At 40.6% G+C, this 12,504-nt stretch overlaps 1 protein-coding gene across 2 annotated transcripts in view; it reads right to left on the bottom strand.

The window, feature by feature from the left end:
* Window positions 1-12,504, bottom strand: part of CSMD1 (CUB and Sushi multiple domains 1) — a 1,337,717-nt gene that overhangs the window by 375,134 nt on the left and 950,079 nt on the right. For both annotated transcript variants that reach the window (XM_078386602.1, XM_020797818.3), the window contains exon 10: window positions 8,181-8,302. In XM_078386602.1, coding sequence (XP_078242728.1) covers window positions 8,181-8,302 — 122 coding nt within the window. The remainder of the gene's footprint in view (window positions 1-8,180; window positions 8,303-12,504) is intronic.

Genomic DNA, 12,504 nt, shown 5'->3' with positions numbered 1-12,504 from the left:
AAATAAATAAAGCTGGAATAATTTCTATATTCAAAATTCACAGGGCATCTCAGTAATATTGTCCATGTGAAAATGCATGTCCAGGTTAGTTCTGTTCAGATGTGACATTCAATACATTCTCTGTTATTATGCCCCCCCCCCCAGGTATCTACAGTGACCACATGTGCATCATGGATATGTACTGTATTTTACTTCCTATATGAACACAATAGTACGTTGTTCCAAAATAGTAACTATATTTATTAGATTTTATCCAGCAATATTGAATGTATTTCTGTTTTTCATTATTGAGGTATAAGATGCTTTACTTCAAAGCCTAATGAATAGAATGAATATATACACTCCCCAATAAACTATTTTTCAGTTTACAAACTTGACGTAAATGTAAAACGATTTCACCTGATCGCTGTATCAGAATCCAGTATAGCTTAAAATAAACCTTTTGAAACATTAACATACTCAGAACACTGTTGATCAGAATGCAGACAGTGTTCTGAAGAAAATGTAAAATCGATTATTACCATTAAGCTAAACCGACTCAGTACAAATCTTTGCCCATAGTCAGAGGTGACTATACATGAATTATGGAAACCGTTACATTAATATATCCACAGTGTATATGAGCTGGCACATATTTGCCTCTGCTGTTTAATTATAATAAAATATATCTCCAAGGTATGCCCAATACCAGAGACCATACAAACTTAAACTTTGTTCCAATACACATGTGCCTAACTTTATCTGGCATGAGGAATGGAATATAAGATGGTAATAAAGATTTTTAAAAAATAGAAAACCTTAGGGGAGAATGTCCAATAGTATGAAGTCAAACTTGCAATTCTTTAATATGAGGGGAAGAGAGAGAGAAGGGGAGGAGGAGGAGGAGAATTTGCAATTCTTTAATTTGAGAGAGAGAGAGAAAAGAAGAAGTAGGTATTTTGGCCACATTGAAGTTTAAATATGCTTCAGAAAGTGGCCTACAGATGTTATTTTGTAGATGACCTATGTTGATCAAAAGGTAAGGAGGAGCATATTATCTGTCCTAATACTAAATTGTCCCAAAATCTTTAGTTTCTGTATATATTTATGACAGCAGGTATAGTGGGGTCTTGACTTGAGAACTTAATCCGTATTGGAAGGCGGTTCTCAAGTCAAAAAGTTCTCAAGTCAAATCTGCATTTCCCATAGGAATGCATTGAGAACCATTTGATCCGTATCTGCTCTTTTCCGTCCATAGAAACTAATGGGAAGCTGCTATTCCGCCTTCGACCACTAGAGGGGGATATTTTGTTTCTTTTTTTCTTAGGTCAAGAAAGGTTCAGGGAAGTCAGGGAAAATACAGTCCAGGCAGTACAATACCAGGCAGTCTGAAGACTGTCTCCCAATCCACTCTCTAAACGCTGGGAGGAGTGAGGAAGCAGACAGGCACCCTTTTCACTGGCCAACAGTTAACTGAAAGTTCACATTTTGCACTTTCCCTGCCTCCCACGTGGGTTTTTTTCAGTTCGTAACTCAAATCTAAGTATGTATGTCAAGTCAATATTTTCCTATGAGAGTGGTTCTTAAGTCAAAATGTTCTTAACTCGAGCCGTTCTTAAGTCAAGACCCCACTGTACAGATTTCAGAAACCTGTAAACAGGACACACCTTTACAAAACAGGCTATTATACAAAGAATTATTGTAGCTCCAAGAAGCTACACTAGCCTGTCCGGAGGGCTTACATTGTTTCTAATCTGTCAGGAGAATAAGTATTATTATAATACTTATTCTCCTGACAGATTAGAAACAATGTAAGCTACCAAAACTGACATGATGCCTGGCCCTTCTGCAGATGAAAAAGTGAAGTCTAAGCAGTTAGCCTAGAATGGTGAACACAGCAAAAGTCCCTCAAGTTTGGTAGGAGGAACAAACCAAACAGCAGATGACAGAAGGGCATGTTTAAAACATACTGGGAATGTAGTTTAATTATTCAAAAACACAAGAACAGCAAATAATAAAGTTAAGCTTGTAGAAATTATCAAAAGAGGGCAAGTCAAAAACAAAACAAGAAACAAGAGAAAGTACCTCAGGAATTAACTGCAAATTAAAGCACCTGCAGCACACAGTAGATGGAGCCATTAGGAAAGAGTTGGGGGCTGAAAAAATAACTGAAGTAGCTTTTTGGTGAACAGTTAAAACACTAAGAAACCACTCAGTGCAACTGCAGTCAGCAAATACCTTAGTAGGACTCAAAGGAAGCACACTGGTGGTTAGTCAAAAATAAGCAGAATATTAAAAGGAAATACTTTTGAAAAAGTAGAGAACAAATTTGAACAACTCATTACTACTGAGTAGGAAAATATAATGTCGTGGGAATAGCTACAGATGTTTAATGATGTAGTCAAAGGAATGCTTGTTGATTTGGCAGATTTACATGAGAGTAAAGTGCAAGTCTTATACCAGAAAGATCTAGATCTGGACAACCCAGATAGTGTGGTTGCTGACCTTGAGCCCAGACATCCTGGAGAGCAACAACAAGGCCAGTGGAGGTGATGGCATTCCAGTTGAACTATTTAAAATCTTAAAAGATGGGACTTCCGGCTTGACGTCGCGACGAGACAGCAGCAGGAGGACAGAGCTCTGCCCCCTGGGCTGAATTCTGACCTGTTTGGGACACCCCAGGGTGTCGAAACCACCCCAAAGAGGTGGTGAACTGGGGGGGAAGCATGTTGATCACGGGGGGGGACAACGGTCATCCCTGTTTGATCCAGGAAACTCCCTAATCAGCCAACGGGCAGAAACAAGCAGCTTGGGCTCACTTCCAAGTCGTCGGCAGCCAGCTAAGAGAAGCAAGAATGAGCTATCTGGCATCAGTGTTACTATCGAGTGAGATATATTTTTACAACTAATTGCTTATGATTACCCCTGGAGAAGACAATTCCTATATACAGAAATAGAACCTGCTATCAATCTCAGCAATCATAAAGCAGCAGAAAATCTGGAGAGAGGGATAGCTGATGCAAAGAAAATAATTTAAAGATTAATGGGACATTAACTACTCATTCAAATACATTTAAAATATACTTTAAGAATATTATAATTTGGCATTATAAATCTTAAGAAATCTTCTCATAAGTTATACTTGATAAGTCTGGACTTTGTTTTGTCTACCTGAAGTCTTTTGGCATAAAGCCCAGGACAGTGACCTTGAGTACGCTACTGCTGCTTAAAGCTTGGAAACCTGTTTATTTCTTTTTGATTTTTTTATGCCTGGCTGGATAAATTAACCCTAAAGTGGACTTTTAAAAAATTGTGCCTTGGGAATTAGTAAACCTGTGGGAATTAGGCCATCAGGCCATGGATACAACCATTGCATTCTACCCTGGTACTTTGGGGTTTTAAATTTGGTTCAGGCCTATTTAGCCAAAGCGGACTTTTTGAAATGACTCTGGAAACTTGGAATACCTGTTTAGCTGGCATCAATTTGCCAGGGATCAATTAGGACACAGATACAATCATCGATCTGGACTGTGAGACTTGGGGACTTCAAATCTTTGGCTTAAGCGCTTGGGTAGCTGGAACAGAATGGCACAACAAGGACAATTTTGGGATGAAACAAAATCTACCCTTCAAACAATACTAGAAATAGTGAGATTGCATTACCAAAAGGCAAAATTATTCAATCAACATCTGAAGAACTATAGTCAACAAGCGACAGGGAACAATGAAGAAGGAAATGAGAGTGTGCCGGATGATGTATGCCAATCAAAAGAGGAGCTGGGGAAAACCTAAGAGAAACAACGTCAATCTTGGATCCGAAGAGAGTATTAAGGGAAGACAAGGAGAGAAAATCAGCAAAATTAACAACAACAACAAAAAGCCTGGAAGACCTATTGAAAATAGACCAAGTGCATAAATAGCTAGTGGATATAAATCAGATGCACAAAATTGTTTCAAAGGGGATGAAAGATGGCAGAATGCTTAGAGACACAGAAACACAAAGTGAAAAAAGAGAAATGAGAGAGGGAATTACTTAGAAAAATGAAAAAGGGGAAAACAAGAAGGGGCCCCTTAATGTTGAAAAACATGTATATATTTAACATCGGAAATTGTAAACCGGTATATCCTTTATATTAAAGAGGAGAACTAAATTGAAATAAGGGAGCCCTAATCAGGGTAAAGATGTAATATGGTGGGTTTACATTTTAGGTAAACTAAACTAGATATAAAGCTGGGGCATGGATCTGGAACCACTTTCAATAAGAATGTTATTAGAAGACCTTGAGAATATTCTACACTATGAGAGTAATATTATGATAGTAATAGTTATACTACATACTAAAATATGTACATGAATGGTTTGAATGTCTGAAAGATGTCTGGAATTTGGGGGGACAACCGGGAAGACACTGAGATGTAAAAAACAAATAATTGTAAGCAAAGTATGTAACACGATGTTTGACAAGCAAAAACCAATGTAGATAGATTGAAAAACTAATAAAATGTTTTTAAAAAATCTTAAAAGATGATGCTTTTAAGATGCTACATTCAATATGCCAGCAAGTTTGGAAACCTCAGCAGTGGCCAGAGGACTGGAAAAGATCAGTCTACATCCCAATCCCAAAGAAGGGCAGTGCCAAAGAACGCTCCAACTACCGTACAGTTGCACTTCATTGACTACGCAAAAGCCTTTGACTGTGTGGACCACAGCAAACTATGGCAAGTTCTTAAATAAATTAGAGTGCCTGACCACCTTATCTGTCTCCTGAGAACTTCTTAATGAGGGTGAAAGAGGAGAGTACCAAAAATGGTCTTTTAATTTCCTGACTGTATCACCACTTCCATGCAAAGTTACATTATCTATCCCAGTGTGCAGCTTCCCATTTATCCTCCCCCCCCCGTTTTAATTTCCTATTTTGTAAGAACTTTCTTCTCTTACAATTGACAAGTTCACATTCTAGCTACCTATTACATTATACGAAGGTTAAAGAAACAAGCCAATGTCCTTCCTGGCCTAAATCCTGTTGTGTAGTTATGCCTGTATAACTTAAAGTTGTGCAAGTGGCTGTGAAATTTGCCCCACGGTGGAAATCAGACCCAGTAATCAGTCCTGGAGGTGCATGCATTACCAAGCATGCTTTATCAGTTGTGTAACCAGTTGTGCACTCAGACATGCAAACGTCTGCAGCAATAACTTTATGCTGTATACCACTGGAACAGGATTAGAGCCAGTGAGACTGAATACTGATGTACTATACAATTTCACAGAAGAAAACATATGAATACTGTATAGAATCACATTTTAAGTAAAACCATTTTTGTCCTAATCACAACTTTATTCTGCCTTTAACGGATGCCAAACACTGATGTGAGAAAAATTTCACCTTTTTTTAGTATATGAAGTTATTATTGCTTCTTTAGTGCTTTGATCTTGCTGATCTTCTCTCTTGTAACATGGCACTGATGAAGAATTACCATATGTGCAACATAATTACCATGAATGTTAATTCACAATGTTCACAATGTTAATACCTGTTTATACAGTGGGCCCTCGACTTATGAACAGCCCTACTTGCAAACTTTTCGGGTTACGAACCCGATCTCATCGCAAGTAGTAAGCCCTACTTGCGAACGTGGATCGGGTTACGAACCCAAAAGGCAGGGAGAAAGGGTGGGAAATCTGAATTTCCTGCCCTTCCTCCCTGCCTTTGGAGCTTTCAAAAGGCTTCCTCCGACATCGGAGGAAGCCTTTTGAAACCTCCAAAGCCAAAAGGCAGGGAGAAAGTGTGGGAAGTTCGAACTCCCCGCGCTTTCTCCCAGCCTTTTTGGCTTCGTAACCGGCGGGCCAAAAGTAAGCCGGTTTTTCCTTGTTTGGAAAAGCAAGCTGGCTAGCCAGGGAGAGATTGGCTTCCTCCTTTCACCCAATGCTGAGTCCTCTTCGTGCTGGGCTGAGCTCAGCCCGGCCTGAAGGGAACTCACCATTGGTGTAAGGAGGGAACTGATCTCTCTCTGGCCAGCCAGCTTGCTTTTCCAAACAAGGAAAAACCGGCTTACTTTTGGCCCGCCGGTTACGAAGCCAAAAAGGCAGGGAGAAAGCGTGGGAAGTTTGAACTTCCCATGCTTTCTCCCTGCCTTTTTGGCTCCAGAGAGCTCCGAAGCTGCCCATCGCGGCAGCGGGGACCCCCAGGGAGGTCTCCCAGGTCTTGCACGCCACCATGGGAGACCTCCCTGGGGGTCCTCGCTGCCACGATCGGTGCCTACAGAGGTTTCAAAGGGCTTTCCCCGACATCTGAGGAAGCCCTTTGAAAGCTCCAAAGGCAGCGGAGCCAGCGGAGCACCGGGCGGCTAGTGCAGGCCAGGTGCCTGGCCGTTCACCCCCAGCTGCGTGGAGCCAGGGGAGGGCCGAGCGGCTAGAGCAGGCTGGGCACCTGGCCACTCGCCCCCGGCCGTGCAGAGTCAGCGAAGGGCTGGGAGGCTTCGGACTGGTAAGTCCTTTTTTAAAAAAACTTTTCTATGTGTGTTTTGGAGGGTGGTTTTGGACTGGGGGGTTATGTTTCTGTGCTGTGTGTGTGTGTGTGTGTGTTTTGCAGTCCCTACATGGGACTTGCTCTTTTTATTTTTATTTTTGAATTTTTTTTTTAAATGCTGGAACGGATTAATTCTGTTCCCATGCCTTTCTATTGGAAATGGTAAGCTGACTTACGAACTTTCCGAGGTACGAACGTCCTCCCAGAATGGATTAAGTTCGTAAGTCGAGGGCCCACTGTAAAAGGATTCTGTGACTAGCAGACATCCTGATTTATAAAAATAGTACAGTGTTGCCTTGCTTAACGAGTGCTTCGTTTAACAACAAATTCACTTAGCGATGGCTTTTTCTGAGAGATCTTGCGCTCCGTTTAACAATGTTCCCTATGGGCGATTTTCGCATAGCAATATTTGGGACCATGCTTCGCATAGCGATGACAGTTTGGGTCCCCCTGTTTCGCTTAACAATGGTTTTAACAGCCTCGTGTTGGCTGTTTTTTATATGTTTAAAATGTTTTAAAATGTTTAGAATGCTTGAAATCATAAGCGCACTTAATAAACCCTTTGTTAAACTAATTTGACTTTGTTCCAACTCTTTTTAAATTTGTTGTAATTTTTTCCCCCATTGAGATACATTGAATAGGTTTCAATGCATTTCAATTGGGGAACCGCGTTTCGCTTAGCGATGTTTCCTATGGTGATTTTCGCTTAAGGACGGCAATCCGTTCCCATTGGAACAGATTATCCGGTTTTCAATGCATTTCTATGGGAAACCGCGTTTCGCTTAGCGATGTTTTCCCATAGTGATGATTTTTTTGGAATCAATTAAAATTGTTAAGTGAGGCACCACTGTATTGCTCTGTTATTGGAATTAAAAGTACTTTCTTTGGGGAGTCTTGAAACCAAAGCATACAATATATAATTTCCTTGTGCAGTCTAAAAACCTGGAGCAGAAAGTTCCACATTGCCAAATGCGTAATGCAAAATTCTTAAATTACTACTAAAATTAACAACAATTATCATGTGCATCAAGGGGCAGAAATGGAATAATATACAAATAAATGTTCTGTGGATTTTTCGAATGGACATATTTATTAGCAAAATCCTCAAGACACACTCTAAATCTTGTTTACTTTCCAATCACTGTTATTCATTTTTCATGTACACTGCTGTAGCTCATTCATATTAACACTAGAGAACAACCAGCATCAGCATGTTGTAATTAGATTTCAAAACAACAACAGTGCCTTATTTAAAGGTAAGGGTAAAGGTTCCCCTTGACAATTTTTATCCAGTCGTGTTCAACTCTAGGGGGCGGTGCTCATCCTCATTTCCAAGCCATAGAGCCAGCGTTTTGTCCGAAGACAATCTTCCGTGGTCACATGGCCAGTGCGACTTAGACACGGAATGCTGTTACCTTCCCACCAAGGTGGTCCCTATTTATCTACTTGCATTTGCATGCTTTCGAACCGCTAGGTTGGCGGGAGCTGGGACAAGCGATGGGCGCTCACTCCGTCACGTGGATTCGATCTTACGACTGCTTGGTCTTCTGACCCTGCAGCACAGGCTTCTGTGGTTTAGCCCGCAGCGCCACCACGTCCCTTTTGCCTTATTTAAAGCAATATTCAATTCATTCCATGAAATCATGTGAAAACCTACAAAGATGGAAATCATACCTTTTCTGGGTCAAGTGTTGTTATAACCCAAACACAATGTGCATTGTCTTCATATTGAACAGGATAATTTGGCGATGTGATAATACCACTTGGTCCACGGAGGTTGGAGCCACATGTTCTAGCTAGAAACATAAGAAAATCAAAATGGCATTAAGAAAAGTTTTAGATATGGAGATTTATTTCAGCATAAAAGTGCAAGCAGCATTTTAACCTGTTTGAGAGTGCAAATTGCTGCCTTCTTATATTAAGAATTGCCAAGTAAACATAGGATGTAAGCTACATTTTATTAAAATGAAAATGTAATGTAAAACTGTGGATAGCTTGTGCACAGCTCATATGTTGTTATATGCCTTAAAGCAGGGGTCTCAAACTGTGGCCCTCCAGATGTTCTTGGACTTCAACTCGCAGAAATCCTGGCCAGCAGAGGTGGTGCTGAAGGCTTCTGGGAGCTGTAGGCTAAGAACATCTGGAGGGCCACAGTTTGAGACCCCTGCCTTAAAAGCAAAGCTGACTTATAGCAACCCTAATAGAACTTTCAAGGTAAGTGATACATTTAAGGAGTAGCCAGTTCAAACATCCCCCAGTGAGTTTCCACAGCCAAGCGGAGAATCAAATCCAGGGCTCCTGAGTTCCAATCCATCAGTCTATTCTCTATAACAAAAGGTCCAGCACAACCCATATACTGTAGAATTTATTTATCTTCAGAAAAAGATGGTCAGGTTTTGATGTTCTTGCTTTTAAACAGATGTTTATTTCTTTATATTCCATCTTGGCTATATTTCTGTTGAAATGATACTACACTGCCTGAATAATCTAACATGCAACATGTAGTAGACTAGAGCACAACACTAATTTATTTCTATTTTTCTTTCTTGGAAACCTATGTGTGATAAAAGATGTGTATTTCAGAAGCTTGTGTTATTTTTTAACTACCTATATAGCTTTGAACCAATAAAAAAAATAAATCAAGTTCATTCTTCCTGTGAGGAAACCGTTAGAGAGATTAGGCTCCCACTGAAGTGAATCATGGAAAATCTGTGGAGCAGTATATTGAGGACACTGTCACCTGTTATAACTGTGCTACTGCACAATTTGAACTAACAAAGACAAACATTTCACAACGGACAGTTCTGTTTATCTGTTCCCAGATCTGTGGATAATTTTTAACCAGGGGGCAGGAATTTTTAAAAATTGCAATTTTTTTCAAGTACAGTACATGGTCACATTAATAGCTTCATATCCCCAGTAATTGAATTGTCTTTGTGTGGTTTCCAAAAAGACCTATGCAGTGGGTTTTGTACATTTTTTTCCCAAATACTTATTGTTGAACATATTCTTTCCATCTTCTTGTAATGCACTTTGACCTTGGAAATACATGTGTTTTTGACCAAATGCAAATCCATAAAATAAGTAAAAAGCTAAAATAAAAGAATTTTCAGTGGAATTATATGTGAATCAAATTTCCAATATATCCCTAATGAGAAAACAAAGTATGTATTCTACTTGTGATTTTAGTCCATTCCATGTGAGAGTGCTAAACACAGTCACTAGATTGCCATATCCTTCTCACATCCATTGAGCTCTCACAATCTAATAGCATACGGTTTCCTATAGTCACCTAGGTTTTATAGCTGGCAGCTATTCATCGAGGGAAGCCTTATAACAGATGTTTCCATCCTGTTTGTGAAGTACATTCAATTAGAAATAGCATTATGAGTATAATTACACATAGAATGGCACTCGTTCAGGTGGTAGCAAGATAGTAATAGTAAGATAGTCCTTAGGTAATAAGCTGATGCAATTTCTGGCTAGCTTCTTTAAAATGGATTGTGACAAATGCTAGTACCAAGCGCACAAACTGAGCCAAAATCAATATCCAGCCTTCCAATTTGTTTCTTTATAAAATCAAGGGAACAGAATGGATATCAAATGAGGGAATTACTTAAAGTATTAGAGATCCTCCAGTGAAGATTGAGCTTGAGAAATACTACTTATGTACAATTTGCACTGTTTAAATATTTTGTTCTGGACAACCTAAATTAGGAACCTATTAAAATCTTCCCCACAGATTGCAAAGTTTGTACATATGCATACTATCTCAGGGCAGAACCAGGTGAGATGGCCAGCTCTACATTTAAAAGATGACAAAACAGTATCCTTGTAAAGATACCTTTTTCAAAGCCACTGATCTGCCTAATTAGCATGCAAATGCAGCCTCAGGTTTTCTTCCGGTGACCAATCACCAACCAAAGTAGACTAATTTACAATGTGAAGCTGCAAAACAAAGTCTGAAGAAAATCACTTTAGCGCTTTTTGCAACTTCACTTCTAATTGCATAGTAGCCTCTCTTTTCTCTTTCTGCTTTCTGTCTCCAAACGTATATATAGTTTATTGTTATGTGCTAGCCAATCACATGGGGACCCTAACAGGGTTTTCAAGGTATCTGGGACATTTAAGGTGCCGTTTTACCACTGCCACCTCCCCAGTGAGTTTACATGGCGGAGTGGAGATTAGAACTCAGTTCTGAGTCTCACTGGGGCCAGAACAGACAGGCATAATATTACACTGTTAAGAGTTGGAACACAATTTCTGATTGATTTAATACAGCTTGTAACTGCTTGAGAAACTGCAAACCACCCTTATTTTTCCAATAAACAAGGGTGGGCGAAGAATTTCTTGTGTTACGTTTCCATTTTCACCAGCCCAGCCAATGTTGCTAATGGCCAGCATGATGGAATCTCCAGTAACTGGAAGGCTACTGGTTTCCCACTCTTGTTTTTGAGAAGTGGTGATAATACATTCTACTATACAGCTCTTTTCTTCCAGTGTCGAATAAATAAGTGAAGAGAGGGGTGCACTAGGCCAATCTCTCCACCACCATTTCTACTCCTCTCCACAAATGAAAGTGTTTCCAGGCTTCCACATCATGCAAAGAGACTACATAGACAATAAAGGCTCTCCTCTTGAGAAAACTACCCTCTGTGCAGAGCATTGTGAAAGAAGAACAGGTGAGAGCAAGGATACTACAGTCCCACCCACCTAGGTACTTATTCAGTATGAGAATGGAATGTCTAAGTAGAACATATAATAAATAAATAAATGCATGGTGATTAATAGCAACATTTTACTTAATCTGTTCTTCAGAATGTCCTTCAGACTTTGTAATTGTACAGAATAATAGACTGCATTCACTTTGAAAAAGACTTACATTTTGAAAATCCCTATTTTTAAAATGTAATTATAAAGCCATAAGCCATTTGTACTAACCTTAGGGCTAGTACACTTCACTAAGGTGGAGAGATGGACAATGTGGAGAGGAGATTGCATGATAATACAGTACTGAGTGGTGAGAGATATTCAAGAAGTGGAAGAAAAGGAGAAGAGGGCAAGGGAAATAATGCAAACACAGAGAGAGAGAGAGAGAGAGAGAGAGAGAGAAAACCCGGCAGGTGGCAGCGGCAGAAATGGAAGTGGCGATGGTGGAAGCAGAAGTGGTTGTGGAAGGGGGAATCCCGGGCACGGAGGTGCCTCCAGACCCCACTCCAGATCCACCTCCAGTCGTGCCCAACCCCACCACTGCCTATAGCTCGGCTGGCCCACCTCCACCAGCACCAGCTGCTCCGGATCCTGGCCCACCACCTGTCAGGGCGCTAGCACCGCGGCTGCAGTCACCTCCTCAGGTTTGGCTCTTGGGGGTAGAGATCCAGCGACTTATGGCTCACATGCCCACAGAGAGGGCTCTGCATGCCAGCTGTGGCATGCTTCCCATAGGTTTGCCATCACTGCTCTCGGGTCATTTACAGTGTAATCCAATAATGCTGCTGGTAATGGGTTTGGAATGGGCAGAAGCCTCTTGTGTCAGCACAACTGTCCTTTTATTAGCACAACTGCCCTTGGGCCAGCAGAATGCCTTTGTGCCTGCTAATCTCAGATCTGCGGGCACAGCTGGATCTGCTGGCATAATTGTTGTGCTGGTTGAGATCAACTGGCAATAGAGCCAAAAACAGGTGGGGAAGAAAAAAAAAACAGAGTAATACCAGATCCAAACCCTGCTCAGTTTGGCCTCATAGGCATTGTACCAGTAAAGTTAAGCTGGACTCAGGGTTAGATCATTTTCAACATTCTTAGCCTGGGAAGGGTTTGAATTAAGCACAGCCTCAGTTCACTCTATATAATTTTAACCAGCCCTTAGCCATCTTGACTGGTTAGGACTGCAGACTGTTAGGACCCTCTTAGTATCTTTAAAACACACCAGTACAACTCCTATTCAGACAGATTCTCACAATGGTGAGTCCATGCTGAGCAGGAAGTGACACTTCAGGAG

The sequence above is a fragment of the Pogona vitticeps genome, chromosome 1, assembly GCF_051106095.1.
Source record: "Pogona vitticeps strain Pit_001003342236 chromosome 1, PviZW2.1, whole genome shotgun sequence".
NCBI classification, from domain to species: domain Eukaryota; kingdom Metazoa; phylum Chordata; class Lepidosauria; order Squamata; family Agamidae; genus Pogona; species Pogona vitticeps.
This window is presented reverse-complemented; position numbering and strand designations above follow the sequence as displayed.